The following is a 17395-nucleotide window of genomic DNA, read 5'->3' as shown; positions in this document are numbered from 1 at the left end:
CCATTTGCTGTGATAATTTTTCCTGGTTGACAATTTCCTTTGGTTCAACAATATATCATCTAAAAGTTTATTCGCCAAGCCGTCAGACGGAGAGTGAGAACGTCTGGGTGGAGTACGAGGCCGTTGTCCTGTGAGAGGAGGTCCGCTTCTGGTGGGAAGCGATGGTAAAGATTTCCAGACAGTCTGCGTACTTGTGGAAACCATGGTTGTCTCGGCCACCATGGCGTCACGAGGATGCAGGGAGTTGGGTGCGCTAGGAGTCGAGCCACCACTCTGGCAATTAAGGGTTGAGGTGGAAACATGTAGGGCGTTTCCAGTGACCAGTCCATCTGAAAAGCATCCCCCAATGATAGTGGGTCATGACCTGCTCTGGAACAGAAGCGAGCGCACTTTTTGTTTGTAGAGGTCGCAAACAGGTCCACTGATGGACGAATCCACTGACAGAATAGCGGATTGATGTATCTTGGATTGATTTCCCATTCGTGGTGAGTGTCGTTCAGGAATACTCGACTGAGATTGTCCGCCAAGCTGTTCTCTAGGCCCTTGATGTGGGCTGCGAGAAGGTAAATTTTGTGGTGGATGCACCAGTGCCACATCTGGAGGGCTAGAGCACACAAGCTCCGGGAGACCGTCCCGCCCTGGCGGTTTATGTATGCTTGCGCTGTCGTGTTGTCTAATTGTACTTGTACACAGCTGCCTTGCAACAGTGGTAGGAAGGACCGTAGAGCCAGAAAAACTGCCAGCAATTCGAGGAAATTTATATGGAGTTGAGTTTGGTTGAGGGACCACTTGCCCTGCATCCGCCGGCCTGCACAATGCGCTCCCCATCCTAGCAGGGAGGCATCCGTTGTTAGTCAGACTGTTGGGGAAGGAAGCGGGAAAGGCACTCCCTCCAGGAGGTTCCTGCGTTCCGTCCACCAGGAGAGAGATTGAAGTATGGGAGTAGGTATCAGTAGGCGTTTCTCTTGGTTGTGTCTTGCAGGGTGAAAAACTGAGAGGAACCAGAGCTGTGGCTTCCTCATTTTTAGACGGGCATAGTGAATCACCGCATTGCAGGAGGCCATAAGGCCCAATAAGCACTGGATGGAGCGTGCCGTCTGGGTGGGGTGATCCCAAAAGAGCGTTACCATGTCCTTGATCAAGACGTACCTCTCTTCTGGTAAGTATGCTCTTTGGCGCATTGTGTCTAATACCGCTCCTATGTAGTTTGCCACCCGCATAGGTTCCAGGTGTGACTTTTTCCAATTCACTTGGATGCCTAGGTCGTGAAGGACCGACAGAACATAATGGATCTGCGAACGTAACTCGTCTGGATCCCTTGAGGTCAGGAGCCAGTCATCCAGGTAAGGGTAGACCGTGATGCCATGTGTTCTCAGGTAGGCAATCACTGGCGCCATACATTTCGTAAAGACCCTTGGGGTGGCGGACAGGCCGAAGGGCAATACGTTGTATTGGTACACTTGGTGACCGACCGTGAAGCGCAGGAATTTCCAATGTGGAGGCCGAATGTTCACATGGAAATAGGCGTCCTTGAGATCCAGCGTTGCCAACCACTGTTCCCCTTGGAGGAGTGGGAGGATTTGCTGCAACACCATCATTCTGAACTTCCTGACATGAACAAACTTGTTTAGGTTGCGTAAGTCCATAATCGGACGGATGCCCCCGTCCTGTTTCGGAATTTGAAAATAACGGGAGTAGAATCCATCCTGTCTGTCCGTCCACCGTACTGGGGCGATTGCCCCCTTCTCCAGTAGTTCCCTGACCTCCTCCCGTAGTGTAGAGGAAGGAGGGGTGAATGTTATTCCCCTGAACCGTGAAATCAACTTGAATTCGATGGCATATCCTGACGATACGATCTGCAAGACCCAACGGTCTGATGTTATATGTTGTCATGCGGGGGCATGGCTTGCCAGCCTGATGGAGGGTTGAGCCGGCCAGGGGTCGTTGAAGGGACCCATCAGTTGAGATGTTATTGCCCCCGACGGCGGGGACGGGGAATGGAGAATTGGTGGTGGACGGACCTGAGTTTCAAAGGCACTTCTGAGTTTCTGGCCCTTTGGTACGTTGGGCCTGATTTGATTTGAACTTGTTCTGGTAAGTGCGCCGATGATAAGGCTGGTAGGACTTGCGGAAGTCTCTACGGTCTTGTTTTCTGGAAGAAGGGTGCTGCTTATTATACGTGGAACGGTACTTGGACACGTACATAGAAGTGGATGGTTGTGCGGTAAACGTTTTCGCGGTAAACTTAGATTTTTTAAGTTGTTCCATTGTGGCATCTGTGGTTTTGCTAAACAGGCCGGAGCCATCAAAAGGAAGACCTTCTATCTTTTCTCTCATGTCCATTTGCAAGGTAGTAGACCGGAGCCAAGCATGCCTGCGAAGAGTGATAGCAGCCGTCATGGCTCTGGACTCGCTTTCAGCTAGGTGTTTGGCAATACTGAGTTGTTGTCTAGTCAGATCGCCCGAGCGTTCCAGAACCTTTTGAAAGTTAACCTTGAACTCTTCCGGTGACAGGTTGTCAAGTTCAGTAAACAATCCTTCTCAAAGACTGTGAGTGTATTTGGCGGTGCACGCTGCGTAATTAGCAACTTTGATTGAGAGGCACGCAGTTGAATAGATTTTCCGGCCTAAGAGGTCTAATTTCCTTCCCTCTCTTTCAGGAGGAACAATATGCCACTTCCCAGATTTTGACGTAGAGGCACAGTCAATTACGAGGGAATTGGGAGCCGGATGTTTTAGAAGGTACGTATTGTCTTTTTCCATTATACAATAAAGGCTCTCCAGTCTTTTAGAAGTAGGGGTGGAAGTATGGAGTACTTCCCAAGCACATTTAGCTGCCCTTGTGATTACAGGGAGCATCGGGAGGGCTACTGGGGCCATCGATTGTGACTTCAACATAAAATTATAGACGGGATCGTCTATTGTCGCCAGTTCGGAGCGTAGGTCGAGCCCTAGGGCGTCTGCCATGGTACGCACATGACGGTGGTACGCTTTCATTTCTTCGTTGGGTGAAACATACACTGTCGGTGCCACATCCGTGGGAGGTTCAATAATGGTCTCCTCTCCTTTGGGGTCCGATTCGAAATCAGACGAGCCATAATGTTCAGAAGGCGAGGCTGTTGGAGAAGTAGGTGCGGTCCCCTGAGAACGCACTGAAGGAGTGGGAGGTGAAGGCAAGGGTGCTGTCTGAGCCGCTACGGAATGGGTTACCGGCGGTTTCGTTTGCACGCAGGCATTGAAGGTGATAACTGTAAGTGTTTGCGTCGCTGAGTGTCTAGTTGCTGTGGAGGGAGTATTAGTAGATGCAGATATCGTGCGTACAGCCACTGTGGCGGGAAGGGACGTCAGTGGTTCCCATGACACGGTTGGTAAAGAGGTTTGAGAACCAGTCGAGATTGCAGGGCCCGAACCAGGTAAATGTGGCGGTGGGGTATGGGTGAACCCACAAGTGTGCCAAGGCAAAGGGCTTTGCAGCTGGGCCGCAGAGAGCGATGGTACTTCGTGGACAGGATGAGTCGAAGTTGAATGAGACTCCTCCTCCGATGTCAGAAAACCTCGAAACGTGGCTTGTGAAGGTGTGCTTGCTGTGGAGTCCAAGAGCGACAGGAGCGACTGAGTCGTAGTCGGATGTAGACCAATTTTAGCCTCTTGAGTATCTCCGTCGATATCGAAGTTCGGGGGTGGAGATCGATATCAAGGGGTCACCTGCCTTGATGCAGTAATCAACGGCGTGTGTAGCGACAGCAGCGCGCTAGGTCCCGGAGGCGGTGGTGTTGAAGGTGGAGAGGAGGGAACCGGTGTCGGAGCAGGCGAGAGGGATCTTGCTCTCGACGCTGAAACATTCGGTATCGACGGCCTCGGCGTCGACGGGCGAGTCGGCGTCGAAGATGGTCGATGTCGAGCAGTAGGGGGAGGCGTAGCATCTCCCGTTAGATCAATCAATCGTCGACGTTTTGTCGTAGATGTTGTCGCTGTTTCGTCGGCGTCGGGGACATTGCTGGAGGTCGATGGAACTCGACGCTTACGGCCGATCGGTGTCGAGGATGTCTTTGCAACCGAGGAGACTGCGCTCGTAGGCAACGGACGGTTCGATATCAAAGGTCCGGACTTTTTCGAAGTCGAGGATATGGACTTTGAACGTGGAGATCCTGGATGCATCGACGTCGAAGTTTTCGACCTCGAACGCAGTGTGGAAGCAGATTGAGCTCTCGATGTCGAGGGGTGAGGTGTGCCCGGTGTCGAGGGACTTAACACCTCATCATAGATTGCTGCTCTGAGGCGAAGCGCTCTATTTTTTCGCATCTGCTTCGAAAAAGACAGACAAATTTCACAAGTTGAAACATTATGTTCTTCGCCAAGGCACATAAGGCATAATTCATGGAGGTCTTTGGAAGGGAGCTTTGCATCACAACCTTTACACCTCTTAAAAGACTTTTTATCGTCCGCCATAGCGCGACGACAGGGAAGTCAAGTCCAGTCCATGTCAAGCCAGTCATTTGTCGGTAGCCGTTCCTTGTTAACTTTAGAGGAGTCCGTCAGCCAGAAAAAGAGGGTCATACACGAAGTGATCAGTCCGAGAAAAAGAAATCGTCTCTGAAGAGAATACTGAGGTAACTTTCCGACGAAGAGGCGGCAGACCGAGGTCCACGCGCAAAGGCGTTCGGAGAAGAACTGAGGAACATGGCACCCAGCCCCGCTCTTAAATAGTACGCGCTGCATGTGGGCGGGGCTTGGACGCCTCGACAAGCTGAGGCATGGCTACCGCAGGGATTCCTGCGCAGGTGCAGAACCCATTCTTATGGCTGTCGACGGATCTCGATCCAGATACAGGTGTCTGGATCAAGGATTTCCAGATATGGGTCTAGATCTTAGGGATGTGCATGGTTCAGCTGAACGTCCGTTCGGTGGCAGGGTGTTACCTTTAAGCAGGAGGGAAGGTGCTTTTACCCACCTTCCACTGTATTTCCTCCGCCGGTGCTGTGAATAAAATCACAGGCACTCGGCTGCAGCACACCCTCTTGCCGCCCCAGTCAGCGCCAGACTGGTCAGTGTCAGACTGCATGCGCACCAGCCACTTCTGGTCTGACGATGTCCAGGGCGGCAAGAGGGTATGCTGCCGCCCCACGCCAGCAATTTTGGTCACCATGCCGACGGGGGAAATGCAGCTGGGGGCAGAGGGAGCACCCTTCCCTTCCTCCTGCTTAAAGGTAACCCCCCCGCTACAGGTTTGGCTGAACGCCAGACCTTCTGAACCGGTTCGGTGGTCCTTTTATGGACTGCCAAACTGGTTTGTCCACATCCCAACTAGATCTCAACGAGGTGATGCCTGGGCTGCACCATGATAGACTGCAGGTGGGGAGGCTCAGACCACTGAATGCTCCTCTGTACAAACATCCCCTCAGATTAGAAAATTATCATAACATGGAAAATACTAGGCTAGAACCTTTCTCCCTGCCATCTAGTTTTCTATGTGAAGAGTTTTGTTTTTTTTAACTTTACAGAGCTGCATTCATTTTGAATATTGTTGACAATGATCTTTTTACTCTTCATGAAGAAGTCTAGGTGGAAAAACTCTCTTTCAGTAATAAGTGGGGATGGGGGGCAGGGTTGCATCTGAGCTGTGGAGCCACTGTGCACCTTCTGCTGAAAGCAGAGACATGGCAGCTACTTTGTGCCTCTCTAAGTGTTGGTACCTTGTCTGAAATAACTGCTTAAGGCAGTTATCAGACAGAGGCAGTTGTGGCTTGTCCTGACACCAAAGCTGAAATGGAGGAAAGGGGTATTTTAGAACATGCCCCTGTCTGTGTCAAGCAAAGCACAGAGATAAGGCCTCTCTCTGTAGCCCTCCTGACTAATGGTGCTAGGTAAAGATTGCTTACCAAACTGCAGAGCACCACTCTTGGTTGCCTACCAGGCTGCTGAACCTCTCTGCTGAAAAGGAGGAGTGGAAGCTGGAGGAGTATTTGATGGGCAGCTGCTTGCCTCACCCATGATAAGATGCCAATGCTGTCTGCAGGAGGCTGGGGGAGGTCATAATACAGATGGAACCCCACCTTCTCCATGAGGGAGAAGAGGCACTTGTCTGTTATTCTGAGTAGAAATCCTGCTGAGGGTCTTAAGTCTTGTTTGTCCACTTAGTGGCTTGAGTGGAGGGCATGGCAGAAGTTAAATAACAATCCCAACCAATTAAAAAAAAAGACTGGTCAGATCCCTTCCTGCCTTACCTGAGTTTGGGCTCAGAGGGAGAAGATTTCTGGTCCGTCAGGTGCCAATGAAAGACTGTCAGTTCATGGAGAGAGCTCTTCCAAGTTTCTTGACAAGGCAGGACCAGAATTGGAAGGGGTCCCTCCCTGAGAGATGCATCATATGACTAATTTGCATAAGCCCTGCCCCAAGTGTGAGTAGGAGGAGATAACCCATTTCTGATACTCTCCTTCACCAAAAAAGGAAAATGGGTAAACACATCATGTGTGTGTGTGGAGCCAAGTAGAACTCCACATACATACATGATATGTGGATATTGAGGCAAATGCATGGAGATCAGGGTAGGGTCAGGCAGGCCTAATTAAAATATGAAAATTAATATATGTCCATAGTTTAATAAATAAACTATGGACCTAATTAGGCCATTTAATGTACAGAAGAAAACTTTACCACTGGTCCTGGTCTTCCAGGGAGTCCTGGAGGTCCTGACATTAAAAAACCTCCATTTGGTTCTCCTTTTTCTCCTTTAAGGCCAGTTTCTCCATTGTCTCCTTTCTCACCCTTAAAAAAGAAAATATACTTTGTAAATTCACAGCATACTACACTACCTAGTGTGCATGTGTGTGAGAGAAATACATTTTGTTATTCAGAATACCTTTATTTGTAAAGAAAAATTTGTAAGATGGCAAAAGGATTACAGTCAACACAAACATTTTAGACTGTTTTAATCTCATTACTCCTTTACACATATGGGCTCTCTGCCTAGGCTTGGTCCTTAATAGCACACTCTGCAGCTTAGGTTTTTCTTTGAATGAGTTACCTTTTATATAGCCTGTTGAACCTGCATGCCTAGGTGGGGGCAAATATAAGAGTGTGTGTGTGTCTGAGAGAGAGCACGTGCACAGAAATGCCCCCAAAAGGGCTCTGACATTGCTATGGGACTAGTATTGCCCATTGTATGCTTGTTTCTGCCTCGACGTAATACCTGTTCAATTGTACATCTGTAAATAAACAGAGATACAAAGGACTAGCATGCATTGCTTTTCCATCAACACCTAGAAAAGCAGATTTGAAAAGAAATGGTGCACATAATAGATTAAAATAGAACAAGTTCAACTGTGTAGAAAAAAGATATCCTTGTAATATGAAATGAAAGGAAGCTGTGGTGGTGGGACGGGGGGAGTTATGATTAGTTGTGTAATGCCATGAATTACAAGTATTGCCTGGTGGATTATAACCATGTTTTAGAAGGAGTTAGTGGACAGCCAACATGTACTGTAGATATGGATAGCTGTTAAGCATTTCTTTCACACAAATTACATTCTTTGAATAAGAGAAGTCAGGAATGTTGGCAATGAATTAATTTGAAGGTTTAATTGTGACTCAAGCTTAAGATAGTTCATTTCATCTTCACAACAACCATATGCGGCAAGTTGCTGTGAGATGGCAGTGAGCCCAAGGTCATCTAGTTTGCTTCATGGCAGAGCATGGATTTTATTTATGTTTTTAAAAAGTATATCTCGCTTTCCCATCCCACTTACAGGATGCTCAAAGCAGCTCACAATCAACAAATTGTTCCAAACCCAGATTTCTCCAAACCAAGTTCAGCATTCTATCCACTACACCACACTGGCTCTCATTTGCAGAAGAAAACATAAAATGTGTGTGTGTGTATGTGTGTGTGTGTATGTGTGTGTATGTGTGTGTGTGTGTGTGTGTGTGTGTGTGTGTGTGTGTGTATATATATATATATATATATATATATATATATATATATATAGCCTATCAAATCATCTAGGGGTTGAAGGAAAGGAAGGAGGTGACTGAAGAAAAGACAGAGCAACAAACTCTACAACTCTGTAGAGGCATCTAACAATCTGCACATGTGCAGATGTCTTCAGTGCCAAAGTGTATGGAATTTGTTGCTGCCCATGCAGAATTCTAGGAACCTCAGTACTCAAATTAGGGTGGGGGGAGAAGGTGTCCAACTCTCTAACCCATTGCTTAGAGAAAGCTCTGTGGGGCATGATTTGCCTAAAATTGGGAAGGAGTCAGGGGGTGAGGCTTGTAGATTTCATTAAGGCTCCCTTACTATTCCCCCTCCTATATTCTACCAAGGAAAACCACAGGGCTCTGTGGGCGCCAGGAGTCGAAAACGACCTGATGGCACACTTTACTTTTACTTACCATTCCCCTTATAATTAAAGCACTGATTGATTTCTGCACAGTTGAAGCATATTAGTGGGAGCAAGCTTGGCTATCCTTTCTCTTCAAATTCCTCCATCCCCCTCAGTCACTATGGTAATGCTGAGGGGAATGGGAGGGAGAAAAGATGTAGCATGCAACACTGCACAAGTTTTTAATAGGCACCATCTTCAAGTTAGAAGGTGGCAATCCTATGAAGCACTAAAGGTTTGTGTGTGAGAGAGAGAGAGAGTGAGTGAGAGGGAGGGAGGGAGGGAGAGAACTGTTATGCTGAAAGCAAAAATAACAGTTAATCACTTATATTAGACAACTATTGCTTCTTTTACATTGTGCTGTTCTTTCAGTATCTTAAGAATACTGGTCTTTCATTTCACATGTGTATAGGGGCTTTAAAAAGGAGACAAAATTAACAGGTAATAACTACCTTCATTATGTTTAAGTGGCTGAAATATGTTGATGGTAGAGGAGGACCTGGAAAACAAGGGAAAGAATGTCCTGTAATTTCCATTTCTATTAAATCTGCAGCTATTTTTGAAGTTCAAAGAAAAACTGGTTATTATAATAATTTTGACCTTTCTATGTAGCATTCATAATTTTCCCCTCTTCTGTGTTGTTCTGTCTAGCATATCTGCCATGCATGACATTGGTATATTAACACACCAAGACTTGGTCAAATCACACTGCCTTCCTCTTAAATGTTCAATTTTACCAGATAGCCCTTATAAGAGACTAGACATGTTTATTGAAAAATTCATTTACAGTGCTGCCTGTAAAACATCCAACCAAGTCAAGGGGATTTGGGGCAAAAATGTCTTTATAGAGGCACAATTCTGGAACTCTAGGCCAAACACTGAGATCTGAGAACCTTAAATCCTCAATACAAAAGTTCAAAAATAACCACCTATAAAATCAGCATATTTCTTTGTTCTAATAAGATATTTGTAGGATTTTCTTTTTCGCAATTCAGGACATGATATGCTGCTAAGGACTGTAGTTTTACCATAGCAAAACATGGTAAAAGTTGTCTCCATGGAAACCATTCTTGACAGGATCCTTATCACATTCCTTCTTAGATATCCACTGCATGGTTTTCTTTTTACTTTCTCCTTCCAGGTATTGAACGCTCGCTTATAGTGTAGCAAGTGCTTTTTAAAATACTGAGATTAATCATTACAAACCTATCCAGTCTATCAAGAACATTTAGAATGTATGTCAGAACAAAAGGAAAGTCAAAGCAGTGAATCATGGTGTCAGCCGCCAGACTGAGAATTCATCCAGCATGGTGTAGTGGTTAGAGTGCTGGACTAGGACCGGGGAGACCCGAGTTCCAATCCCCATTCAGCCATGAGACCTGCTGGGTGACTCTGGGCCAGTCACTTCTCTCTCAGCCTAACCTACTTCACAGGGTTGTTGTGAGGAGAAACTCAAGTATGTAGAACCCCGCTCTGGGCTGCTTGGAGGAAGAGAGGGATATAAATGTAAAAAATAAAATAATAAATAAATTTAGTCCAGAAGTGGTCCAGAATATCTGACAATGCTGAATTTCCCCCTTATGGTTTGAAGAGCTCAAACAGCTGTTTATATTAAGCAGGGCTACTATGTATGGAATAAATTATGACAGGTATTTTATAGAACCTATAGTTAATTGCTGTTCAATGATATTTAGAATTAGTCACACCTTGCCTCCTTCCTTCAGAGTAAGTTTCCCCTAATGTTTGGTAGTTATGAAAGAAAATATCTCAAATGTTTAGCATCTAAAAATCTTCTTTGAAATTCACAGGCAAACCCACACCCACACATATGTGGATTCTGTTTGAAAAACCCAGCAATTTCCCTAACTCACAGCCTATGCTAATGATCTAGATGATTTCCAGATGGATGGTCCCCTTTTTTTTGCAGGAGCTTGACTCTTGTAGTCAACTACACAGACTGGATGTTAGCCAAAAGGCTGAGAAATAAACAGCTTGAGGAGTCATTGCTGGGGGCCTGTACCTAGCAGCACTTGTGCTAGGTGGCGCAGTGGTAAAACTGCCGCCCTGTAACCAGAAGGTTACAAGTTCGATCCTGACCAGGGGCTCAAGGTTGACTCAGCCTTCCATCCTTCCGAGGTCGGTAAAATGAGTACCCAGAATGTTGGGGGCAATATGCTAAAATCATTGTAAACCGCTTAGAGAGCTCCGGCTATAGAGCGGTATATAAATGTAAGTGCTATTGCTATTGCTATTGCTAGTTCATTGTGCTATTTTCTGCCAACACCAAAGTGGACATTTTTGCCAACACCAAAGTGGAAAATGGGATTAAAAATGGATGCACAGTACAGTAATCCCTTGACCTACGAACTACTCGACTAACGTTGTTTTCGAGTTACGAGTGACAAAAAAGACCGGAAGTAGTTGCCGGTTTAGATTCAGCTTACTCGACCTACGAATTTTTAGATGCGGCTTCCTTGAATTACGAATGTTTTCAGACTTCCGTGGTGCGCTCCTCGACTTACGAAAATTTCGACCTCCGAACATGCGTTCGGAATGGATTATTTACGTAAGTCGAGGGACCACTGTAGATCATTGTGAAGACATTATGCCACTTAAATTTCACCTTGATCTGTTCTTCAGTTTGTTTGCTTGCACACTGAGGATTGCCTTTTGGCCATTTAAATCCCATCACCTCCACAATCTCAGACAATGTAGCTAATGTCTTTGGTGTGGTTACCATATGCAACTTTGTTGCTACTCTTTGATTTAATCATGAAAAGGAGAGAGAGTGTGGGGGGTTGTGGTATAGAGGAAGGAGAAGGAGGCTCCTACATAAAAGAACTATAGCAAAACATCTAAATGAAAATTTAAAAAAACAAATAAAAGTGTATAATATGGGGTAACTGGCCTCAGGTGGGCTTTTTTTTTTAGGGGCTGTATAAGGTGAGAACAGGAAGAAAAGTGTGTTCAAGTGTGAAATGAAGGGTAGTTGCCAACTCACCTATATATGTCCCTAACTGATTATGTAACCAATCCTCTAGGATGGAATATAGCCCATCCAGAGGTGCTCTTACCCCTGGACTTCCGGGCTGAAGTCCAGGGCCTCCACACCTCCTGGGGGCCCCCCAAATCTTTTTAGTCTGTCCCAGGTGGTGTGGTTGCATTAAAAATGTGTTAAAAATACTGTGAGGGTCGGTGGGTGGGTGGGGCCTCCAAAGGCCTTTAGGTCCAGGCTCCAAAATTACCTAGGTGCACCATTGAGCCCATCTATATCTTTTTCTCCTGCACAAAATTCCCCTTCTATGTTCAAGTTTGTAAAAGGATAGTTAGAAAATACATTGATATATCATGGATTGGCAGACAAATTGTGATGGGAAATTACACAATGGGAAAATGTCACCTGGACTGCCAGCAAGATTGCCCTATCTGGAAACATGCCTGGACTTCCGCTTTTAGTAAACTGGTGGCTGTGGGCACCTCCATCTTCAGAGGCAGGATGCCTCTCAATACCAGTTGCAGGGGAGCAACAGCAGGAGAGAGGGCATGCCCTCACCTCTCTATTCTGTGTGTTTTGTTTTACAATTTTTAATTTGTTAATATCTCATGCATCATGACTGAGGCATGGTACAAAGTTTTCTTTCAAAATTGTAGTTAATGAAAGTTAAAAACCTGTTGATGTGAAATTTAGTAAAAAAATCTGTTGGGGAAAAAAATTTAATGGCAGAGGGTGAGATGAGATTACTCCTTATAACTGAATATGCTAGCACATACTTTTTTCCCATATTACCTGTAGATGTGTTAAGTTCCTAGTTTTAATGGAGATGGTTCAGATTTATTTCTGGAATATCCTAATGCATCATCACCATCTAAATACCAATCAGCCTTTTATATACGATACCTGGTGGACCTGGTGGACCTCTGTCTCCTTTTTCGCCTTTTACGTTCAATGGACCATGTATATCCCAGGAACCTGTTTCAAGAAAACATTTCTGAGTGAAGGGGAAAATTTTGCAGGGCAGGTGGCACCAGTATTGAATTAGACACTAACAGACTTCCAAAGTGTTCTTATAGTTAAAACATGTTAAAACTCCAGTACTTCTATAGTAAAATCTAATTCCGCCAAGAGCAGCCCAAGCAAAAGGAATAATAGGTGGTTTGTCCATGGTGGCAAAATTCCAGGGAACCATTAGGAAATCACAATTCTACCATCCCATCCTAGAAGTTTGGGACAATAGTGTTGTATATGTGGGAAACAAGGTGTGTCCTATCCCCCATGCTTACTATTTTCTAAACTGGGACCCACTGCCAGAATCAGAGCCAGGACCAGGGCTGAGGGTTACAATTCTCAGCATGCCAGAAGTGGAGGGAGGAAGGGGGGGGGGGAAATGATGGTGTGAGTGAGGGATGCTGCAGTGCAATAGGAACAGCTTGGGTATCACACAAGCTAGAGGTCTTTTGGCAACCTTCCTTCTTTATGCAGAACCCTTGATAGCCTTGCTCTTTGATGGAAAGCTCATAAATAAGGATTTAATTAAACCCTGCCAGCTAGGCAAAGAGGCACCCTTCAAAGTGGTGGTTCCCTTACATTTAGCAGAGACCAAGCAACAATCACTATTCAGCCCCAGCACAGTAGTGATGTGCACGGACTGCGGAGGCGCAGTCTGACGCGGGGGGGGGGTTTGCCTTAAGGGTGGGGGGGTTGTACTTACCCCTCCCATCGCTTCCCCCCCTCCGGCACTCCAGTTTTGGGCAAAATCATTGGGGCGGCAGCGTTCCTCCCTGCCGCCCCTGCCCCCTTGTTGTTCTCCAAAGCCGGAAGTAACACGGGTGCATGCACCCGCCACCGCTGTGCCGCCACTGTGCATGCGCCGCGCATGTCACAGTGACGTGCGTGATGTCTGCGGTGGAGGGCGCATGCACCCATTTTACTTCCGGTTTTGGAGAACAAGGGAGCAGGGGTGGCAGGGAGGAACGCTGCCGCCCTGAAGATTTTGCCAAAAACTGGAGCGTCGGAGGGATAAGTACACCCCCACCACCCTTAAAGCAACCCCCCGCCAGCGGTTCATTGGACCACCGGACAACAAACTGGTTCGCAGGCCTCCAGCATGGAGCACAGCATCCCTCCAGTGGCTAAAGCACAGTATCCCTCCAGTGGCTGTTGCTGGTGTCTGCCTTGTATTTCATTTCAGATTGTGAGCCCTTTGGGGACAGAGAGCCAACTTATTCTTTTTTCTATGTAAACTGCTTTGAGAATCCCCGCCCCCGCCCCCCCCGCCAAAAAGTGGTAATAATAAAAAATATTAACTCCACTTTTTCTTTTTCTTTACTACTTAAGCAATTTTCTTACTTCTGTGGCTTAAAAATGTATTCCATATCTAGACTTAAACACAATTTAATTTTATTTGTTAACATCTTATGCCACTTGAAATCATGGGTTCTCATTGGCATTAAAAATAGTTGATACACAGCTTTCCTCCCATCCCAAAGCATGTATTAACAAGACTAAAGGAAGACTGTATTTTGGGAATCTAAAGTTTAGATTAATTATACAGTAAATCAATGTTTATTGTTTGTCAACTACAGTGTAGATATTACCATGCACATCACTGTTACAAAATATTAAATCAAGCCAAATTAAGCCAATGGGTTAATTGAAGACCTAGATTAACCTTTGTGATAATTGTGCTGTAGCACTGGTCCTCAAACTGGAGAACAGGGCAAAGAGTAATAAAATGACTATAAATGGAGGAATTGGATACCAAACTTCTTCTGCACAGAATTCAGCCAGTAATAGAACACTCTTCTTTCATCTGGAAGAGTGAGTACAACTATTCCAATGCCATATGACAGAGTTAGTATTAGCATCAAAAAGTATCTTACAACAAATGTATTATAATGTATATTATCTTATAAATGTATTATATTATGTCCCTGTCCAAACATTCTTGTAACTGTCTATAGTATAAATGGTTACAAAGCCAACTGAAGCCCCATCACCTGTTCTAATCACAAGTATAGCATTTGTCCAAGGAGACAAATGCTATAAGTGGAGAGAGATCCTTTCTGTGATTAGGAACCTAATCACGGAGAGCATCTCTCTAGGTACAGTCTCTTTAAGCTGTACTCATGGTTGGACTAGGGGGTGGGGCTACACTGGCATGGGGTGTGTGAGATAGGGATTTATTGTATGGAACAGATGTTTAGCTGGCTAACACAATGGATGTATTCACACATAATGTGAAACCGCAGTTAAATGGGGCAGAGGTTGGAATTTGTGAATGTGAGAATATGTGCAACTGCAATTTCGCTGCAAAAATCATTGTGGTTTCCTTCACCAAACTCCAATTTGAACCACTGGTTTGTAGTGAGTTTCACCGCCCCAACCTGAAGTTTTGCAGCTGCATTATGTTTGAACATAGACACCACCTTAACCACAGCTTCATGCAGTTTCTGGAACTGTAATCATAGAGAGGGTGGCCCAGACCCTCCCGGAATCATGTGCTTCTGTCTGGCCACCTTTCCGAGCACTTGTCCCACCCTCCTGTCTCGGATCTAATAAAGCAGTCACCTGGCAACAGGGACACCACCATGTCCCATCCCAAGTTTCCAAGCCTGTCAAATGGGAAAGTCAAATGGGAGCATACCCTTTTCCCACTCTGTCCCTTATTCCTCCTTCCAGGCAGTCACAAGAAAAATGGGATGGGATGACAAGACAGGCACTATGTGCTTAGCTCTCCGAAAACGAAACGATAAAGATGTATGTTCACAAGCACATGCGGTCACGGTGGAAACATAAATAGGGCAACCCCATTAGATTGCTGGGACAGGAACATATGGCAGGGTGGCGATACCTGGGGTTGGGTTTAAAGAGCAACCCCAACCAGACCTGAATGGCTCAGGTCTATTTTTTGCACAATGATGTTGCAGAAGAGGTTCACTCCCTTGGGTGAGTGTGTGCAGTCCCTAGGCTTACTCGTGAGAAGGGCCGGGCAGCAGGATCAGTATTACCTTCAGTAAAAGGAGAGATTCCTCACGTGATAAGGAAGGATACTGCTCCTAAGTGGACCACTCACTTATGAGAGTGTAAGGCCATGTGGATACCCCTTCACAACACATGAGAAGCACTGTCCAGGGGTACAGGGGGATCAGGCAGAATCACTAATAATGTGTGACGAATGCCCTTCTCCCACAGACTGCTCTCTCACAAGTGTTAAACCATGGAGACACACATGTGGGCCAGACAGTAGATGCTGCCCAGTCTGGTTACTCCATACAAGCAAGCCACGGGGACAGCTACCCCAGCAACACCTCTTCCTGTCTTGGTGACTGCTGCAAAGAAGCAGTGAAAGAGGGCCCTCTGTCAGCCTGTCCACCCATTTGATCATGTCCATCTTTGCTCTTGCCCGGAACTGCGACCCCACTCTTCTAGGGTCACAGATAACCAGGGCTCCCCTCTCCCACGATTCTCCATGGCAGCAGATTTGCATACACTGGTCTGGATCAGGGAAATTTGAATAGAAGTTAAGATCTATCTCCGGTCCCAATGTTTCCTGAGTCTGCCCACCCGGCTATGCCTGGACACATGGAGCATCAAATTTCCCTATGGGTGTGTCAAAGGCTTCCCTAGAATGGAGGGAGTCACTATGCAGAAGATCTATCATTAACCAGAGAGAACGGGGGCTCTACATGTGCCCCCCCTTTTTGGATAGCTCAACTCATGAGCATGCAGTCTGATGGAAGGCTGGTGAGCCTAAGGCCCTCCCCAATAGAATGGCCCTCTCATGAGACTGCTTTGCCGGAATGAGCCATTAGGCCAGACCCCAACGGGCCAGATCACAGTGGGCCAGACCCCAGGATCCCTTGCCCTCCCTCATATACATATCCCCTCCTGAAGTTAAGTGTGCCGTTGAGTCAGTGTTGACTCCTAACAACCACAGAGCCCTGTGGTTGTCTTTGGTAGAATACAGGAGGAGTTTACCAGTATGAGAGGATGCCTTTCAGCATCTTCCTATATCGCTGCTGCCCAATATAGGTGTTTCCCATAGTCTGAGAAATATACCAGCAGGGATTTGAACTGGCAACCTCTCGTTTGCTAATCAAGTCATTTCCCCGCTGCACCATTAGGTGGCTTATATCAGCTTCTAGGAACTCATAATGTTCCCTTACCTTTTCTAACCGAACAAGTTGTTATAGTAAGGACTAATCTGCCTACTTTCCTTTCACTATCTCTACAACTGGACTAAATTTGGTGCAAATCAAGATCCACAAGCTAGATCTCTTTCACCTCAAATGTTCACGCATCCGCTGCCTTGGATGACATCATTACAAACTGGGACATCATTACAAATTGAGGTGTCCCTGTGTGTCACTCACAACTATACCAAATTTGGTCCAATTTGGTTAGACAGTCCTCAAGTTAGTGCACTTGCACCTCAATAGTTCACAAATCTGCCATCTTGGATCGGGGTGGAAGAGGTCATTATAAACTCTGGCATTGAGGCTTCCCCATGTGCCCCTACTGCAGTAGAAAATTTGGTTCAAATCGGTTAAACAGTTCACAAGTTAGCCCAACTGCACCTCAAAGGTTTATGCATCTGCCATCTTGAATTGAGGTGAATAACATCATCACAAACTATGCCGCTGAGGTGTACCTATGCATCCCTACAACTGTACCCAATTAGTTCACATTGGTTCAGGCATTGTGAAGTTGATAGGGACACATACACTCACACACACACTAGGGGTGTGCAAACAGGCTCGATGTCGAACTGGTTTGGTTTGACCATTCGGGGTCGAACCAAACCACCCCCTTTTCGGTCCAACCCCGGACTGAACACCCCCTGAAGGTTCAGGGGGTTCTCAAGCTTAATTTTGTTTTTTAAATTTTTTTAAACCTTTTACTCCCCTCGGGGGAGTTCCTGGAGGAGGGGGGGGGGGAGAGGGAATCTCCGTGGACCCTCCCACCAGCCTTCAAAAAGACCCCCTTGGCGGGATTCAGCCACTCTTCAGCTGCT

General features: G+C 46.1%; 1 protein-coding gene across 8 annotated transcripts in view; it reads right to left on the bottom strand.

Annotated features, from left to right (window-relative positions):
• Positions 1-17395, bottom strand: part of COL15A1 (collagen type XV alpha 1 chain) — a 301360-nt gene that overhangs the window by 31196 nt on the left and 252769 nt on the right. For all 8 annotated transcript variants that reach the window (XM_053259431.1, XM_053259434.1, XM_053259437.1 and 5 more), the window contains 3 exons: positions 12280-12351; positions 8834-8880; positions 6655-6765 (listed from right to left, as the gene is read on the bottom strand). In XM_053259431.1, coding sequence (XP_053115406.1) covers positions 6655-6765; positions 8834-8880; positions 12280-12351 — 230 coding nt within the window. The remainder of the gene's footprint in view (positions 1-6654; positions 6766-8833; positions 8881-12279; positions 12352-17395) is intronic.

The sequence above is a fragment of the Hemicordylus capensis genome, chromosome 6 (assembly GCF_027244095.1).
Source record: "Hemicordylus capensis ecotype Gifberg chromosome 6, rHemCap1.1.pri, whole genome shotgun sequence".
NCBI classification, from domain to species: Eukaryota; Metazoa; Chordata; class Lepidosauria; order Squamata; family Cordylidae; genus Hemicordylus; species Hemicordylus capensis.
Note: the sequence above shows the minus strand (reverse complement) of the source record. Positions and strands in the feature narration are given on the sequence as shown.